Source organism: Botryllus schlosseri, chromosome 9 (genome assembly GCF_051294905.1).
Source record: "Botryllus schlosseri isolate E-star chromosome 9, Bs_hap1, whole genome shotgun sequence".
In the NCBI taxonomy this organism is placed as follows: Eukaryota; Metazoa; Chordata; class Ascidiacea; order Stolidobranchia; family Styelidae; genus Botryllus; species Botryllus schlosseri.
Window position 1 is genome coordinate 9230446 of NC_137244.1, and position 20127 is coordinate 9250572.

Consider the following 20127-nt stretch of genomic DNA (forward strand, 5'->3'; position numbering starts at 1 on the left):
ATTTGGTAATTCCGAAAGAGAGCCTTACCTTGGTTGAAACCTGACACTCATGGGATCTTCCGCTATTCCAATTCCCGCTTTTAAATATTCCATCCCGGTCCTATAAAAGAGTGCAATTCGTACTGTATTCAAATCATCAATTGTAACTTCATTTAGCCACTGTAGATTCAGCATTCGCATAGCATTCATGTATAAGTTGGATTGACACTAACTGCGCTCTTTGTGGCTTATTTTCCATATCGCAGCAAGATTGTGCGCTGTCGAATGAGCATAGTGCCGATTAGTATAGTTTCCGAAGTGGCGTAAGCCTTTTCTGGGCATGGGTTTCACAAATGGCGGGCGGGGATCTCATTACGATTTAAGAGACCTTCCGAGTTAGGCCACCGAACAGGCTACATTTACTGTAAGCCTAAGCATTGAGTCCGTATCATAATAATCAACTCCTTTTGGGGCGAGGGGCGATTTTTTAAACTTTTGATTGTTACTGCATTGTTACGTAATGCACAACCATGCAATCGCATTGGTTCAGGAAAATTGACCCGGACAATGGCACTATATATAGAATTGCATTCGAATACGGATATCTGCACTGCTACACACAATCTCAGCGTATAGAAACAATGATTCATAAAGGTCGCAACATTTCAAATAGACTTTTGTCAGATTTGAGCCGTGTTCAATTGTTAATACCTTCATTCATCATCTGAGACAAGTTTGACACTATTTTGCGCGAGAAAATAGCAAATGTTAATGCAATCATGGTACATACGATTTTCCATAGAATTACACGCACAGAAAATGGTTGGGTGATCATAAATTACATTATAGGATTTGTTGTTATACTGAGAAGAATAAATCCCTCACGCCACTTTGAAATAGACGTAACCAGCAAGAACAGTCACAGTTAACAGTTCACAGTAAGTTTAGAATGCTCCACGGCCAAAAGCTGTTAAATGCTACTCAAGTATCGTAGGCCCCGAGGTAGCGGTTTAGACTTTTTTTTGTAATCCACGTGCCTCGATTCCTTCGATAAAGTTCCGGAATTCTAGCGGGTATTTCAGGAATACAAAATTCGTCAATTAGTTACGGCGCAACGAATTTGATTGATCACCATGGCCGCAATTGCACAAAAGCACATGCATATTCGTTACGCAGACGAGCACGCTAATCCAGTTTGACCGCCTCAGCGATCCCACGCATTGCCGAGAACGTCGAATTGCATACATCATGGGCTGCTGCTTAGCTTGGAAAACTCGCGAATCGGGCTGGGCATAATCGAGTGCTGAGTGATTCGATACGGGATTGAGTATTCGAGACGAGTACTATAGACTATCACTCATTATGATGTCATGACAGCAGTTGCGTAGGAACATATGCCGCCGCCCTGGCTTTCGCTGAAAATGCCGCCTGCCGAAAATTTTGAAATAGTTTCATGTTCAAGCAATCTTTTCAATTATAATCATTACAAATCATGTGCCCCGTCTTAGAAGTTCTATATCGCTTGAGAAAGAGCCTCGCTGTCTGAGCGTTAAGGCCAAAAATAAGAAATGGAGAACAAATGTTTTAGGCAAATAAAAAATCAATAGCCGCCTCAATATTGAACTTATCGAGCTTTCTCCGAAGCAAAATCAGCGATAACATCTTCAAAATAAAGTTTAGTGTGATTCTATTTGAGAATCGAGAGAGCTGATAGCCGATCATCATTCATGGTACAACGTAAATACGACTTTATCATTTTGAGCTTTCAGAAACTCCTCTCACAGCTCGCAATTGGTAAGATAAAGTTTCAGACGAAAGCATGAATATGGTGTCGAATTAAGGGAGCACTTCTCTTTAGAAATAATTTTTTTGTGTTTTTTTTTCTTCATCGATCTAGAACGGAAATTTCACGCTCTTTCCAAATATGTGATTATTTTTATGATATTTCAACTCCTTCTTATCCAAAACTAGTTTCTTTTGAAGACTATTTTATTAAAAAAAAAAAAGAATTACAGCCCAATTTTTGCTGCAGTCGTGTTCATTCTAATCCAACATTCGCCTTTGCTGGGGAAATAGCGCCATCTGGTGAAATCTATGCTGTAGAGCTCGAAATGAGTGTTCTAGTATAGTTCTAACCAGTCTGCCTTCATAAACTTGGCTGCTTCACAGATTCAGTAAGCAGGCGAGTTGAGGCTGTTTTTTTTCATTTATTTTTTGATTATATATATATATATAGGTCTAGCTCTGTCTGCGTTCAGACTTAGAGCACCATCACCGAGGTGATGGAAGTATCCATCAAAAATGAGAGAGCATCAAAGATTTAGGTTATAAATTAAATTTGTTGACTGATAACTGACAATATTGGGTAGTGTTTATTGTTTGCTTATAAATAAGTGTTCTAGCATGTCTGCTTTCATATACTTGGCTGCTTCATTGATTCAGTACCAAGGAAATGGTACAGATGGAGGTTGTGTGTTGTCCTATTTCATCTATTTTTATTCATTGACTGCTGACTGACAATATTGGGTAGTATGTATTGTTTTTTGATAACTGTCTTGGATTGGTTTTCATTTCTAGCTATCAATATGCCTAGAATGAGTCGATCAAGGAACTTTAGAGTTTTAGAAGAATCTTTGAAATGGAAAGATGCATTGGTGGATTCACCAAAACCCAAAATGAGTCATTCGTTGTGACCATAGGGCCAAGGTGCCTGTAGAAAAGGTACTTATGAACTATGGCAGTAAAACGTGCTGTAGCTATGTCCGTACTGAACTGGAATATTGGATGCAGTGTATACTTGAGTGTTCTTGCAAGCCTAAACTTGCCAGTAAACACGTTCACAAAAATGGAACTGGTTTGAAGTGAAAAAAAAGACAGACTGCATCTCGACGCTCTCTCGCTGTGAAAAATTTAAAGAGTTCAAGAGTCCTTAGACACATCAGACTATGTGCCTGGCGGCTATTAATGCTCAGGTTGTGTTATATATGGTTCAATGTGTGATGCAAATCAAATAATGTGGCCATTGATGTCATGATCAGTGTTCATATCCTTGTTTTTCGAAGTTATTGTAGTTTTATTTTTTTAAACGCGTTTTTCTCAAAATATACTTTTTCTGCACAAAAATTGTATCTGCTCGGCACCTGCTTGTCCGATTCATCTGAAATTTTGCACGAATGATGGTTAGGGTACGTATAATAAAATGATGGAGCGTTTTCTCAAAATTTTGTCCATAAAAATTTTTACAGGGGAAAGAATCTTGAAAAAAATGAAAATTTAGGGTTCGCTTCGCTGACAAAAAAAACCCTCCATTATTTTGTAGATATATACCTGTACTATTACTACAACAATATTTGAAGGAAAATCTTGACAACTACAACAATATTTGAAGGAAAATCTTGACAGACTTTTGAGTTTTTAGGATTTTTAATACGTGTGTTCAATATTTTCATGTTTTTTTGAGTAAGTGTACAGGTGGGGTACATGCTCATGGTACAACATAAAGACCATATTTGGAAAGGAAATTTCCTGCCCTTTCCAGCAATGTATGAATCATGGGGCTCGCATCTAGCTTTAGGAATTTATGACTACAAACGTGAACACCTAAAAAAATCACTTTCAAAGAGAAGTGCCCCCTTAAGTAGGGCCTAGGTGTGATTTAGCTAACCACTGTAAAACATCAAACGATGTTGCATTACGATCAAGTGTGGTTTCACTGCTTCGGACCAGCCTCTTAAATCTGTCTCCAAAAAGTCCATCTCGTCGTCATGAGTGGTTTTAAAAGCGTTAGTCGTGATTAGCCATCACTCCGTGCTGTATCCAAGTCCACAGTGCAGCCTTATCTTGTCGCCCCCTTGCAGCCTGCCGCAGAGCCAGAACCGCCAAGTGGCTGCTACGCCACTGCATAACATGACGTGGAAATTACGCGGAAAATTCCGAATGACCAGTAATGTCTACTCTACTGCGAAAGTACTGGTATATTCGACCAATTAGAGCGGGTTTGATGGTCTACTTATGAACCATTGCACCTCAATCGTTTTGCAATCAAGCAACTTCACTGCTTAATTAACGTACTCGGCGAACAGCAAGAATAGCTCGCGGGTTGTTTCGCAAACTTTATAGAGTAGAATTCCCAAAAACAACAGCACGTAATATATTGCTGTATCACAGTCGCGGAAGATAGCTTCGCAGTTGCATCTCTTTCTACCACTGTCAGCCGTTCTGCGTTTGAAAATCCATCTGAAGTGAGGAAATGTAACTTCCACGCGTTCGCAATTCAGTTCCATACTGTGGCGTGACTTGAAAAACAGCGCTTTTAATTTGATTATTATTGAGAAGTATTTAACAACACCAATTCTAAGAACACGTCACTTTAAATAGTCTTTCAGCTAAAATCAATGCCATTGAATAGTGCCCCGCACCTAATTCGATTTGTTTCACAGAGTAATAACGTTTATTTTGCATCCATCCACGAAAAATGTGACTCGAGACCACAGTTGTCGACCAGCCTTGGACATTCAAGAGTGCAAAAGTGCATAATGAGAGAAGCATTGCCGCCGTGCATAATGCAGAAAAAATGCATGCTAATATCCATCCGAAACGCGCTGTCATTACTGAATGATAGAAAAGGATTGATTGATCAGACTTCACTAATTCCAACACTCGTTTTCGTATGCTCTCATTACGCGATTACGGCGGGTGATGCGTCAAAATTGCGGGGCCCCGTTTTAACAGGCGTCAGATTTCGTGCTGCATCGAGAAAGTTTACATTTGTGCGCAGGCCTAACGATTTGACAACATTGACCGCGTTGAACGTCGCAACATGTCGATTTATCACGCTGTCGCACGAACACGCTAGCTCAGGACATACCTACAGTAGCTTATTTCGGTGAAATAAGATTGACCTATGATGTTTGTAGTGAGGGTCTCAATATCTTGACTACTAGCTTTAGTAAAATGGTTCATAACCTTTTTTCCTTGTTCGAACCCCCTACGCAATGGCCGAAAAGTATTTTGTTCTTATGTGCACGAGCGTAGGTGAGACAAATATACCGAAGGAGTAATACGGCCTATATTTCAACATTGAGTGGCGTAACGGATGCAACCCACGTAAAGAGCACTTATGACGTCATAATATAAAAGTCCATCAATATGGGGTTGAAGCATAGAGCTAGATCTTTGAACTCTGGCTGTATGTCACACACAAAGAAAACAAAGAACTCAGGAAGAACTGAAAATCACTATTATTTGTGTCCGAAAAAAAGAACGAATAACCTACAGTCAGTATAATTTGACGTAGTGAGCAAGTAGTGGACCTTATGTTGCGCGCCCCTGGCATAATGTATTCTACGAACGAGGGTTGGAAATTTTTCCAAATTTACCAAGATATCAATTCATTAGGGTTGAGTACACGCGTAAATGCCGGTAATGCAAGCCTTTTCGTGTTCACGAGCTTACGCTTAAGCTCCGCTCTCGCACTCTACTCACACACACACACGCTAAAGAATAAACTACAGTCAATATCATTTGACGTAATAAGCAAGTAGTGGGGGACTGCGGCAGACTGTCGCCACGAGCCACAGTATCATGTACGTCCGGAAACTCTCAAAATCACGTCGCGGGCCGGATCCGGCCGGGGGGCCGCGTGTTGCCCGTCCCTGGGTTAAAGGATTCTTTCGCACTCCCTGGTTATACTGGCGCTCATGCCCAAACAACAAAGCTATTGTATTTCCTTGATACATTCATTTGATTGGGCGATAATCCCGCAATCAATTTTTGACATGAAAATCACTCGTTAAACCACGTGGATTGAAAAGAGATCAAGCACTAGACTGGAAGAAGACCTGGTAGCGGAGTATCAAGCTACAATTGAATCAAGAACAATTATTAGAAGTAATTGTTCGGTCAGCAACCCTGATAAAACGACATTTTGGCTGAAAATGCGTTGTTAACCAAGTCAGAGCTAGCCATTTTATAACCCACCCTGCTGAGTTTGTTACTCGCCAAGTACATATCACACGCCCCCTGGCGGTGCAAATATCCCTGGTCCACAACCATTGCTTCAGTACTCGGCACTCGATACCAATCAACCTAGAGCAGTGGTTCTCAACCGCCGGTCCACGACGACTTTTCTGCCGGTCCGCGAGGTACATTAGGATTTTATACTTTGCTGACGACATACGAGCGACTCGCAAAACCGCACAATTCGTACGATCATTCGTTTTCGATTCACTAATTTTGTGGATAGTCAGGTATCGATGCGTTGCCAGGTGTTTTCGTGCGGCGCATTGTACTCGTAACAGGCCATACGTCTGGTAACAGTGGGAAATGACCAAGATAGCTCGACAAGATGCTTGGTCCTACTACAAAACGCTTCATCTTTGGATAATGTCGAAGAGAAGAATAGCATTCGAGTTGGCGCGGTTGGTTAATCCACGGCCTTCGGCGCGAAATTAGCCTATAGATATATATGTTTATCTGGGCAAGTCAATTTTACCTCGACTCAGCATTCTACCGTAAGAGCAGACACTACCGTAAAATTACATGAATACCATCTTAAACATATTTAATTACGAACAAAACCCTCAAAATGTCACTCTCTACTACAGGCGTGGCCAACCTGCGGGTGTAGAAGAAAGTTTTTGCGGCCGTGGACATGGACAATTAATTCAATTGGTATGTGTTGGCGGCAGTCGACAAGAAAATTTAATTTACGAATGGCCTCCCGAATTTTTGATATATTTTAATCATTTTCGAAATTTTATTAGAAATGCCTATACTTGGAATCATGCGCTCCTCACGAAAGAAATTTGTTTCTGGTACGTTTGGGAGATTTCAAAATCTTTCCACTATACCGACAATCCTGATGGGAGGTCAATAAAAAAGAACACGCAACAAAGTGACTATAATAACAATTGGCCCACCCAAAGATGCATCATCATTTATAACTTGCCCTTAATTTCCTAAAACACTCCCTCCATCAACTCAACCGATGAATCTGATCGCATTAGCTGAGAAAGGATACAAATATTCGATAGTAATATGAGAAACTAGGAATATTAATGACGGAATTCATTTGTGAACTGGAAATTTTTTTCGCGCTTCGCGCGGCCATTACCGTACCCAGTCCTTGGTCTTAACATGACTACTATGAAGCGATTTCGATGCGTACAGTAAGACGATATATAAAATGGTACATTAGCCCGGAATTCTCCAGAAATGGACATGTTCAGTTCAACGTGGGAATTTCGCGTCCAGTTAGGTCGTTACGACCATTTCCTGGAATGTGGCCGTAGGCCATATTACTCATCGAAATGCGGCCGCGCGAATAGCACAACGGTTGGCCACCCCGGCATTAGTACCATACTAGCGGAATAACGGCTTTATAGAGTACATTTTGGATTATTTCAATTTTTTAAGGTCCACCGGTCCGCCTAAGATCTTTTGGAATTTTACCGGTCCGCGAGGCGAAAAAGGTTGAGAACCACTGACCTAGAGGACTCTACATGATATCTTGCGTTGCGTAACTTTTTCGTTAAATAAAGACCATATCCCTTCCATTCCTAAACTTCATGATTAGAGATGCAACCGACAGTTTGAGTTATCGAAATCCATATTCTGAATTAGAAAGGAATAAATAAATCTAATTACCGGCGGAAATCCCATAAATTGAGCTCTGGACATAAATTTACTCACCAGGCAATCATGATTCCGTTATCTGTACAAAGGTGAGACGGGGGACATGCTAAGTCCAACGAAAGTTTTCCGCAGAGAGCAGTCACCTTATCGCGGAAGTAGGAATTGGAAGCGACGCCGCCCGACATTACCTGATTAAATAAGGTTCAATTTCTCGAATCACAAAATTGCGGAACGCAAAGGATGAGAATGGAATAAGGAGATAGACAAATCGTTGACACTTCCATATGAAACACATGGATTTGAAACTTATAGAATCGGAGATCTCTAGAAATTCCAAGTAATCGTTTGATATTGCGATCTTACGACTTCAGGGGACACCATATTCTTTTTATTTGCAATGCAATCAAGATTGCTGGCAACGATAACAATGCAGTGAGCTTTCGTAGTTCTTGAGTACACTTGTCCCACAAGCTCCAGTAGTTTTAATTTTGCACCGCTTCCACTTATATTCTTGCGGCTGAACAGGTCATTTCTTATGCCTCGACAAGTTGCTACTCAGTAGTGATAGCATATGTTCATCATTCGGGAGGATTTGTCCTCTTTTCTTCAAGAAAACCGAAATGTCCTCTGTTCCAATTCGTCTTCTTTTATTACGTTGATTGTTAGGCGAGTACATAGAGGCTACCCAAAAAGGTCACACAGCACAAAAAGTACACGGAATGTAATCGATGCGAAGGTTGACTAGAAAAAGTCTACCCAACCTAAATGGGACGTGCCGGAAACCGGTTGTCAGGTGCCCACTCGGAAATATCCCCTTTTTTCTTCGGTCAACGAACGATTAATCACCAATTTGCTTAAAGACATCCAGTTTTAATGTATGTTAATGTTCATTGTCAAAAGTGTTCTCTTTCCCGAATCTCAGCATATGATAAACCCTACTACTAGGTGCATGTTTCTCAACTGGGTAGCCAGCCTAAACCGCGTACTGCATTTAAGGGATACAGTTTCAAACTAGCACCTTCAACTGTCGCAAAGATGGAATTCGCAAATTAGTATGTTTTGCAGACAAAGATCTATTGGACTAATACAGGGGTGGGCAACCTGCGGCCGTCAACACGTAATTAAATTAGCATGTGTTGGCGGCCGTCGACATGTAAATTGAAATTACGAATTCACTACCGACTGTTTGACAGATTTTAATTAATCTTGAAATTTTCTTGGCGCTCCGAACGATTCATTGCCACTTCATTTTTCGATTTTAATATAGTAGCGCCCTTTGCAATCTGAGCCGGAATCGTGTGCGCCCTACGAAAGAAAATGTTTCTGGTACATCTTGGTGATTCCAATATATTTCTACTATACAGATAATCCTGATGTGCGGTCAAGAAATAACAGCATTCAACAAAGTGACTAATAACAATTGGCCCACCCGAAGATGCATTATCATTTATAACTTGCCCTAAATTTGCGAAAGCACTCCCCCTATCAACTATACCCGTGAATCTGATCACATGGGCTGAGAAAGGATAAACATTTGATAGTAAATACAAATACGAGATACTGCTACTATTGATGACGGAATCCATTCGTGAATCGGAAAAATTTTCGCGCTTGGCGCAACCATGTCCATTGTCCAATCTCAATGCAACCATGTCCATTGTCCAATCTCAATAACTATTTGTAACATTACCATTCGCGATTTCGGTGCGTATAGTAGGCTGGTATGTAAAGTAGAATAGCTCCGAGTTCGCCGGGAATGGACACGGACAGTTTAACACAGGTACTCTGTGTCCAGTTAGTTCATTACGGCTATGCCCTCAAATGCGGCCGTAGGCTACATAGTATTCGAGATGCGGTCGTGATTTGCAAAAAGTTTGCACACATCTGGACTAATACTACGACTACCTGCTCATGTTTATTTCGTTTTCTATTTGTATTCGTAATAGGCCTACTTATGGCCTGCCTCGAAAAGCGCACAATGAGGTGTGTAGATTAACTGAAAAAACTATTCACGAGAAGAAACGCTAAGAAACAGTTCTCATTGACACCACACTAAAAGACATGCTATAAAATGTCTAAGGATATTTCGATTCGAAACTGTGTGAGATTTTCGGATGGTTTGATATAAATTCAGAGGAAAATCTCCCAATGGATTTTGAAATGGCAAATCATAACAGGCGCTGACCAGTGTGGTCCTGTCTGGAATAAGATCTTTATCCCGACAGAAAATGACAGCTCGCAATATATGGCTCGCGATATGCATGATGGCTGTTCTTTGAAAACTGGCAGCGATATCGGCACAAAATCTTTTGTCTAAAAACAAGGTCTGTAGTTGTATGTCTAAGAAGATTAAAACTGGCATATGATTAATAAAAAACGCATCTAACACTCCACACTGTATCTATAAACTGCTGGCACAAGCCCAGTACACTTCTCTTATATTGACAATGTCGCCAAAATCTGATAAGCTTACCACCTTGACGATAGTTAAAGTGAAAAAAAGTCATTGATCTCGGATACAGAACCGACAGATCTTTTGTGATAATCGTTACACATCATCATGATAAAGGAGTTGCTATCAAACATATATGTAATTACCGATATCATCACTTGTGCGGTGCTTCTGAATCGTTCGCAAGACTTGTGTTTGCAAGCCAGAAAAAGAGAAATTGCAGGATCGCGTGTATCCTCCTGTCGACAGCGGCAAGGTAAATTGAAATTTCGCCCTGCGACAGAACAAGTGACGATTTCATATAATATTTGAGTGGACAATGCAGTTTCATTATTCAATTTGAATTTGAATAGATACAGCAAATTTGCTGTTACTGAGCAGGACAATTGAATAGTATATTCATATTGAAATGAACCCGAATATTTTCGGCCGACACTCGTCAGGGTTAATCGTCAGCAACTAGTAGAGAATTGGAAAGAACATTGTATATCAACAATCGTACAACAAAATATGTCGTCACCAGCATGAAATTTCGAATGAGAGAGCGTTCAATGTACTATTTTTAGGTGGTACACGAACTCCTTTTGTTAACAGAGTTTTGGTTGGTGTATTTTGATAAAAGTCCACTCCAAGGCACACAAATGGAATTGTGAACGGCCCCGCCCAACGATTCGAAGTCGGTCGTCTCGATAATTATTCGCACAAATCGGATTATCTAACAGATGTTTGCCGATGGCAGAATTAATGGCCTTTGATCGATCAGCATCAATCTTAAGCGGATGAGTTAAGGGTGAGCTTTTCACTGAGCGTGATGCACGTGTTCTGATAAGCAGGACAGTAACGCTTTAATGTCACAATCGACACCATGCCACACGAAATTATTTTTCACTAACATCATTCCCTGTTCGTGCCTTCGAATTCGGGTAGGCTACGCTCCTGTTTGGGTTTCGAAAAAAAAACTTTGAAAGCAAGATCACCCGATTAGTGCCATTAGCACCGAAAATTTTGATTTTTTGAATGATAGCCTGGCAGTAAAGTATCTGAGAACGTTAAAATCATTTTCTATGACAACTACAGCGCTTCAGCCGTTACCAATGGAGATCTTGACAATGTTATGTCACAAATGGGGGTTCTTTGAAATTTTGGGCATCTAAATTATTCAACTAATATAAACAAGTAAACTACTAGAATCCTATTGGATCACCAACGCTTTAACATAAATCCATGCATGCTACGACTAAACATAGGCTAGATATCTTGAAAATTTTATCAGTGATTTTAAATTGCTTTGCTACAGTATCAGTCACAATACGGACACTTGAACCACTAAGACCACTAAGTGTGATTGTGAAATTGTTCGTTATCCTTCATAAGAAAAGCGACTTTGCGTTTGTGATAGCCTCTATTATTCCGCCAATTGTTGCCTAATTCCATTGTCGGAACTTTACAAATTACGTATAAAAGTCTATGTAGCTTTCACACATAACTTGTTCAAAAGAAGTGGTGGGCTACTTTTAAACAGTTTCGCTCAACACTTGCACCATTGTGACGTATTCTCAAAGCAGGGATATCTAGAACTCTAGATATCCGTGTCCCAAAGTAGGCTATGAACTCAATTTCTAATTTGATGCTTTATATCTCTAATTTACGGACAAGCCTCTGTCTAACTTCTTGCATTTCGGAATTAAGATATAAAATCCCAAGACATTTGGCAGACCGGCGGTTGACAACCACTGCTCCATACTACAAAAACGAATCTACTTGATTTTCAACCAGTCAAATGTATATCACCACATACTTACTCATCCCCTACTTTTGCAAGAGTTTCAATAGCTTGACCACCACTAATATCGCAGAATCTTTTCTCTGAAAACAAACCTAGTTCCCGCGCAACTTTGTCGAAAACCGCTCCTGGCGGCTCATCCATCTTTTGACCCAAGATCTTATAACTTCCTAAAAAAAAAGGAATCGATAAAAATTGATAAAAGCAGAATTTCGTTATTTGCACTACTAGAGTGGGTTTTGTTTCTAGACCGCATCCTCTTCTATATCAATAGTTATCAAAGTCAAACTACTTTCCAGTTACTTTTCAAATTGTTTCAAGCGAAAAGTTATTTTCAGACAGAGCAGCGTCATCATGACTAATAAAATTGACCTGACCAAAAGGCAAAATAGTTTCAATATCAAATACAGTTTTGCAATTCGAAGTAGGTACTTATAGCAAGATCGGGATTATGTAACTTCCACACAGAGTATTGACCAGGGATATCTAGAGCTCTAGATATCCCTGGTATTGACAAATAAATGTCTGAAATATGTCCTAACAAGCTTCTTTTAAACTTACTCACAGAAGGTGTACTGACCATATTACCTGCTTTTGACATATCTAGGAAACAACTACCATTGGAGTAACGTTGCTGGACGTCACCATTTTGACAACATGGTACATTTGAAAAATATGCTGTAAGGAAATCGCTAACATTTTAGTCTGTGTGCATATTGATATCAGACTTTATTGCATCAATATATTGGGATATTGTACTCACAATTAATAAATAAATTATCTGAATTAGCGATTATTCGAATCTCGGTAGAGACTGTCAAGCATATTCCGATATGCAACATATCAAATGAAGATTTCTCCATAATCAGCTCAAAAATTTACACCAACCTAGTCCCTGGGCGAGGCATAGTGTACAGTGGCCGCCGGAAGCAAGGAGTACAAGGAAGGGAAAGTCCAATTGTTGAAGAAGTCGAATAGTGATGGCGTGGGCCTCCATGTGATGAACTGGGATAAATGGTATTCTGTAATTCAAAAGATAAAAAATATGTTATGACTGTAGAACAGAGGTGGGCAACCTCTTTGCTATTCACGGCCGCATTTTGATTACTTATGTAGCCTACGACTGCATTCCAGTGCTTGAGCCATAATGAACTGACTGGGCACAAAATACCCATGTTAAACTGTCCACTAGTGTCCAGTGTCCAACTGTCATGTCCATTTCTAGTGAAATCCGCACTTTCTCATATCGGGTTTTTATACACACCGAAATAGCGAGGGGCCATGTTGTGAATGGGGTAGGTTATGGTCGCGCATGGCACAAAATTTCTTTTAGCTTCACAAATGAATTTCGACATTAATATTAGTAGATTCAATATTACCATCAACTATTTATCCTTTATCAGCCCATGTGATCAGATTCACTGGTGGAGTTGATGTAGAGAGTGTATTCGAAAATTTAGGGCTAGTTTCACATGATGATGCATCTTCTGGTGGACTGATTGTTATTAGTCACTTTTTTCATGCTGTTATTTCGTGACCTCCCATCAGAATTGTTGGTGGGCTATAGTGGAAAATATTGGAATCGCCTAAACACCAGAAACAAATTTCTTTCGTGAGAAGCACACGATTCCAAGTTGGTATTTCTATATGGGGCGTATGATTTTCATCTGCCGTTCGCATCTGTACTGTGGGGCTCAGATTGCAAAGGGCGATACTATAGTAAAATCGAAAATGAAGTGTAGCACTGAATTGCGCAAAGCGCGAGGAAAATTTCAAGATGAATTAAAATATCTCGAAAATTCGGGGGTCAATTCGTAAATTCAATTTGCCTGTCGACGGCCGCCAACACAAACTAATTATATTACGTGTCACGGCCGCATTAATTTCCCTCTACAGCCGCAGGTTGCCCCCCCCCTGATTTAGAACAACCGATGTTTTATACTAGGCATGTTTCCATCGTTTCAGTACGATAGTTCCTTATAAAATTATCTACCTACAGAACTGATGACTAGCATTAAATTGAATTAACCAGGCCCACACTGACAGTCAGTCTCAATCTCACTTCAAAATGCTTAACATGGTGGAACGTTCGATGAATCAAAATAAGGGATGTGCTATGTTGGTTGACAACATATTACTATCGTGAGTTTTCTACTGGAGTCCCACTGCTGACTACGTTGACCAATTCTGCATGTTTCACGCAGATAGAGAATTGTGATTCACCCAATGATAAGTTTGCATCATTACATACTTATGTTTCTGGATAAGCTCCTTTGAATATTCCAAACCGGCTGCTAGAGCAAACGAGATGCCTGGGCGTGTGGCCGTTGCAAGAGCGGACAGATCCTGGAAGAAAGCAGTCAGCAATACATGAAACAGATCTCAACTTGATTCCATTCTATACATGGACTGACTGATAGATAGCCTGTATTCAATTTTATTGGGATGCAAAAATTCCATTTACCACGCATCATGATAAGATGACACGATAGAGTTTATTTTAAGATGACACAAATAATTTTTAACATAACGCCTCATTATGACACTTTAGCCTACTTTATCTAAATCCAACTCATTCCTGCTCGAAATTGAATGCTAAAGCCACCATTAACAGCTGTGAAGATATTTCAATGAGTTACAGACGAAATGAGTGAAATAAATGCAAATATTGCAAAATACATCCAATTTGCGTGTGTCTTAATTTATATAGTCCTCGTTGGTTGATAACAACTTTTATGAAGTTCCTGTAACATAATACTGTCATATTTTGATTATCATGTCTCAAGTACAGGTATGACATCATGTATGACCGTGGCTATTAGCCATTTAACTGAGAAATCAAATATGAACAAGCCATTGAATAAGCAAAACTCAAATTATCTCATTCCCAACAATGATAAAGTTATTTACAGATTCAAATTGAACAATATGCCGTAAGCTGCGGTGAGCCCTGAGGCGATTTTTTCTACCGAAAAAATGGAAGATTTTTACCTAAAAAAATCAAAATTTTGACGTTATTTTACCTTGAAAAACTTTATTTTGACCAAACTTTGACCTAACGTATGCAAATTAGGTGTTTTCCCACATAATGTGAGAATTGTACTACCTATCGTCATTTCTGGTTGGAATTGTCTGTCCCTACAGAGTAGTTTAGCCTGAAAAAAACTTTTTTTACTCAAAAACTGACAATTTTTTACACAAAATAACTTTATTTCAACGAAATCTGGCCCTATGAAGAGTTCCAGAAGTTACATCACGTATTATGGTAGAAATAATTAAAATTTGATGTAATACAACGAAAGGTACTTTCCTACATTCTCGCGTATGTGCGGATGAAATTTTTGCAATAAAAAAAGTGTGGATGGTTCTGTCCTTACCAAGTAGCTCGCCAAGAATGGAGAAAGAACATTCAACAGCAGCAGTTGTTGGCTGACAATACTGAAGTTGTGCATTAGGGTGGTTCAAAAATAACCTTTTTTCCTGAATCTTGCAGGTTACTTGATTAAATCGTTAGGTTGCCTTAAAAAACGACGCACACCAAATTTGAATTCATTCCAACCAATATTCGCGGATTTCGTAGAGTTTGAAAATTTTGAATTTGCCTGAAAATGCAAAAAAAAATTTTTTCAAATTTTTCTGCCAACCCCATGAAATTGTTGCGCTGTCTTCGAAAACGATGCAAAACAAATTTGACTCAATTCGAAGCCGTAGAAGTGGAGTTATTTCAGTTTTTCTTTGATAATTCTGGGATTATCCTTGATTGGTGGATCATCTCAGAATTATCATCAAAAAACTTGAATAACTCCGCTTCTGCAGCTAGGAATTGAGTCAAATTTGTTTTCCATCGTTTTTGAAGACAGCGCAACAATTTCATAAGGTTGGAAAGAAAATTTGAAACATTTTTTTTTTGCATTTTTAGGCAAATTCAAAATTTTCAAACTCTACGAAATCCGCGAATATTGGTTGGAATGAATTCAAATTTGGTGTGCGTCGTTTTTTAAGGCAACCTAACGATTTAATCAAGTAACCGGCAAGATTCAGAAAAAAAGGTTATTTTTGAACCACCCTATTGTGCATACACTGCTGGTGACACACCGTGTTGCTTCATTCTGACAATGGTGTCTACATCACAATTTTTCATCATGCGCTTCTTCATATAAGAACCATGCAATGCCCACGCAGTCTTGCTTTAGTTAGGATATTGCGGTACATTGAGCAGACAATGGGCCATCTACAACGGTAGGCCTATAGATTAGGCTACAAGTTGTAAAATGTCAAATAATAAGTTCACCGACAATGCAAAATCTACGATACAAACTAAATGCAGGTTGCAAAAAAATTTTGACTTTGTAAACCATTTTGACATATTTTGACCTAACGCTACAATTTTAATCAAATTTTGAATTTTTTTTACATGACAATAAAAATCGCCCTAATGATCTCTAATTGATGGAATGACAAAAATCGTTCACCTGTGCGTAACATAGGCCTATGCTTGTTCTATCAGCTACTAAAATGAGCACATTGAGCAGTGAACATCAACAGTAAGCAAAAATAGTACTCTTATTACCAGAAATGCCTTGCACGCCAGTCGGAATGAGAGAAAACTCACACCAATCATCCACACTCACCTTGAAGTTTATGCCAGCCTGTGACATTGCATTCGTGATAACAATCGGTAGATTCTTGCGATGCATTTGCTGAGCTTTCATGGGATTCACTCCACCAGCACTAAAGAATCATAATCTAGAATTGTAAATATATTTGAGAGATAGTGAAATAAGTGACACCATTCAGAGTTGTTAGCATGACATGACATGGCTCATGGACGAATCCTTTCTATGATTGGATGGTTCATCATCATCACCACTGGATAATACAATTGCTGCATCATGGGCCTGGCAAATTATTTGGAAAGTGCAACTCCTACTACGATGGTAATGGGGCTGAGCACAATGATTTGAATACTAGAATTCTACTTAAGAGAGATGACTTTTTCAAGTTGACGGTCAACTAACAACTTTTTACTTCTAGTTCTGGTTGCGCAGAGCAACTAGAAAGCCTGTGTTTTTGTATTGCGTGAATCTTGATACAGGTTTTCTCTTACAAGTGTGATGTTCTTAGAGGCATTGCTAGCTCAGAATATACACTACTAACAGTGTCGTAGATAAAGTGTGGATTTCGGGGACGAAACCCCTCCCATTTTTGACTTGAAGCACAGTCTGTTAATTTGCAATTCATTCATTTGTATTATCAGCAACAAGGCCGGGCAAAGTTGCGTAGAGCTGAGTCATTTGATTCTGAATTGAGTATTAGGGGTCTAGTCTAGTGTTAAAGTATCACTGATTATCAGGGTTGTAACCAAGTCATAAGGTCCCGAGTCACAAGTCAATTCTACTTTTATAGTATTGACTCGTGTAAAGTCGAGTCATTTTCACTTCACCAAGTCAAGTCCAAGTCAGGGTTCAAAGGTTCGAGTCTGAGTCCAAGTCATTATGTTCACTGTTCATTTTCGAGATCAATCCGATTTAACTTACTTTTTACAACTCTGTTTGGGTGATATTGAATGCCTCGTCTTACATAATATACTAACTTCCCCCACTTTACATAGGAAGCTGAAACTGAGTCGTTGATAAACCAGTAGCCTACTTGTTGGACATTTGAGTTTCAAGAGTTAAGTCTCTTCATGATCTTTTTGTGTAATTACTTTAGATTGGTATGTGCGGATGAAATTTTTGCAATAAAAAAAGTGTGGATGGTTCTCAAAAAGGTTGCAAAGCACTAATTTATACTATCACTAGAATCTACCATTAGTCACCTTTTATGCAATTTCATTTGAGAAATATTACTCTCTCCTAGAACTCTACCGTCTTCATCCAGCACTGCCGCAGCAGAGTCATCAAACGTAGATTCAACACCCAGCACAAGTTTTCCGCGAGACAAGATAGAACAGTGCACCTAAAAAAATAGTATGAGGCCATGAGCGACTGGCGATCTTGAAAATTACGACAATACAGTTATGTAATTTTTATTATGAGACCTTATAAGTAATTGGAGTGAGAGTATAGGAGAAAAACAAAATGGGAAAGCTCTATGAGTTGAAAAATAGAAATGCAAGTAGCATTATTGTTATAGAGCAAGGTTGGCCACTGGCCATTAACTTTCATGACCTGGTCAATTGACAAACATAACTTGAACATGGCCACACCGTGCCAGTTGCATATACAAAGTAATGATTTTCATTATCCTATTGTTGGATAATTTCGCGTCGTCAGAAGGGGCCGTTGACACTGTCATTGGTGTGCCTTTGGAGTCGACTTCTATCAAAATACGCTGACCAAGGCTGTGTCAATAAAAGAAGTGCATGTACCATCTAAAATTAGTACATTGAACTCTCTCTTATTCGAAATTTCATGTTGGTGACGTCATATTTTGTGATACCGTACGATTATAGTTGATATACAATGTTCTTTCCAATTCTCTACTAGTTGCTAACAATTATCCCTGACGAGTGTTAGCCGAAAACATTCGGGTTCATTTCAATATGAATACACATTATTCAATTTTATATTGAAGTTTTGTACCTCCAAGAAGCTCGTCAATTATTGAATAAGCATAAAATGGAATTTATTATCGCACAGCTACGCCTACCTATAGTTTGGACCACTAAAAATACTTAACCGGACTGAATATGTAACAGGACAGTGTGATGGGTAAAGATACATATAAACTACATTGATCTCAACTTATGCACATCTTAAATTGTTTGATGGGCTTAATTTATGAAGCGTGACAGGCTAAATTAAGTCTAGGGGCCGATGTTTGAAAGTAATATGGTGATCAATGAATTGCAGACAATTGGCTCTAGTATTGATATATAAATCTACCATGAGGATACTCAAATTCGGGAAGATCTGGTAAAATTAGAATTGTCCACTATGGTACCGGTATTGTATTCTCACCTGTCTTACAAAACGTAGCATTGTCATAATTTTCATACAGTGTCCGTATAGGAGCCTGGAAAATCAGAAATGATTATTAATATAGTTTAGCTCATTATAAATATCAGTTACCAGTAAAAATTAGCAATGCAGAAACAAAAAATTCCACAGTTTAAATTTTGCCTGCTATCTCATGCTTGGATCAGACCTGTTTTCTTTTAGGAATACAGTATTCCTATTATATCGAATAAAGAGTTGGGAAAATGTCTGAAAAATTCATTACAATGAGTAATTGATAGGCCTACCACAGCTGATTTAAATCGGACACCAATATGAACAATATCCACTCCTTAGTTGAACCGAATACCTATTTCGTGGTATCTATATTGAACTGAAAAAAGACACTTGAAATACTAATCAATCTTGTTTTAGTTTGCACGGTATTTCTTACTGATACTAATACTGGGTTGGTCATGTCCAGGCCGTGTAATTTTTGGCATTTCGAAAACCAAATGCCAAAACTGCAAAAAAAAATTGCAAAATGCTAAACAATAAGCTATTTTTGGCAGACACCAAAACATAGATCCCGCGGTCTACCGTCCAAGGGATCTATGTTATGACAATGAAAAACTTAGCGTCAAGGCAAAATAGTCGAGTACTGAAATCTGGATTTAAAAGGCGGGCCCTGCATGCCAAAAAATATTCAAACTCTGTCACATGCTTTTATCAAGATGTAAACGCCAGAAAAAAACATCACTCTACGGCCAGACATGCCTGGAACACGATACTTATTCATACCGAAGTCTCGAAATTTGCCACCGTAAAGACTATTGAAAAAATGGTCGAAATTTCAATTTAGGATTAACGGCCTCTACCGGCCGGAATTGATCCAAATTTGGTGTGTATAGCGTTTTTTCAGGCAACTTGAGAATTTTATCACCAAGCAAGTTGAATTTGAAGAAAAAAGTTATTTTTGAACTATTGAACAACCCTATTGACATTGTACAGTTGTACATCTGGAATACAGCACGTCCGAACCCCATATATGAACAATTAACAATTGTATATGTACAAGTGTTTTACTGAATAGGAAGACAAACGGACATCTGTAAATGTCGAAAGTTGGTCTGGACCAGTCGCCCGATTACTGTACTGTACGAAAAGCCCGTCGCTCGAACCAAACAGACTTACCACAATTTCTCTCTGCTCAGTGCTCATTCAAGGATTGCAGTATTGCACTCGTTGCAGCATTGCTCTGTTCATTTGCAGTCCTGATCAGGCATGAACCAACACTGGTGAAGCGTGAAATAATCACATTTAATATTATGAAATTTCAT

General features: G+C 39.1%; 1 protein-coding gene across 3 annotated transcripts in view; it reads right to left on the bottom strand.

The window, feature by feature from the left end:
- LOC145447239 (tRNA N6-adenosine threonylcarbamoyltransferase, mitochondrial-like) overlaps window positions 1–20127 on the bottom strand; it is a 22232-nt gene extending 2105 nt beyond the window's left edge. Inside the window, exons 1-11 of one of the 3 annotated variants that reach the window (XM_080325656.1) lie at window positions 19982–20127; window positions 18812–18866; window positions 17668–17807; window positions 16481–16595; window positions 14101–14195; window positions 12738–12871; window positions 11869–12019; window positions 10213–10340; window positions 9800–9927; window positions 7672–7802; window positions 29–100 (exon numbers count right to left, since the gene is read on the bottom strand). In XM_080325656.1, the coding sequence (XP_080181782.1) occupies window positions 29–100; window positions 7672–7802; window positions 9800–9927; window positions 10213–10340; window positions 11869–12019; window positions 12738–12871; window positions 14101–14195; window positions 16481–16561 (920 nt within the window). In that variant the 5' untranslated portion in view covers window positions 16562–16595; window positions 17668–17807; window positions 18812–18866; window positions 19982–20127. Of the gene's footprint in view, window positions 1–28; window positions 101–4260; window positions 7594–7671; window positions 7803–9799; window positions 9928–10212; window positions 10341–11868; window positions 12020–12737; window positions 12872–14100; window positions 14196–16480; window positions 16596–17667; window positions 17808–18811; window positions 18867–19981 lie in introns of those variants that run through there. The other 2 variants (XM_080325654.1, XM_080325655.1) reach the window with 2 other exon arrangements.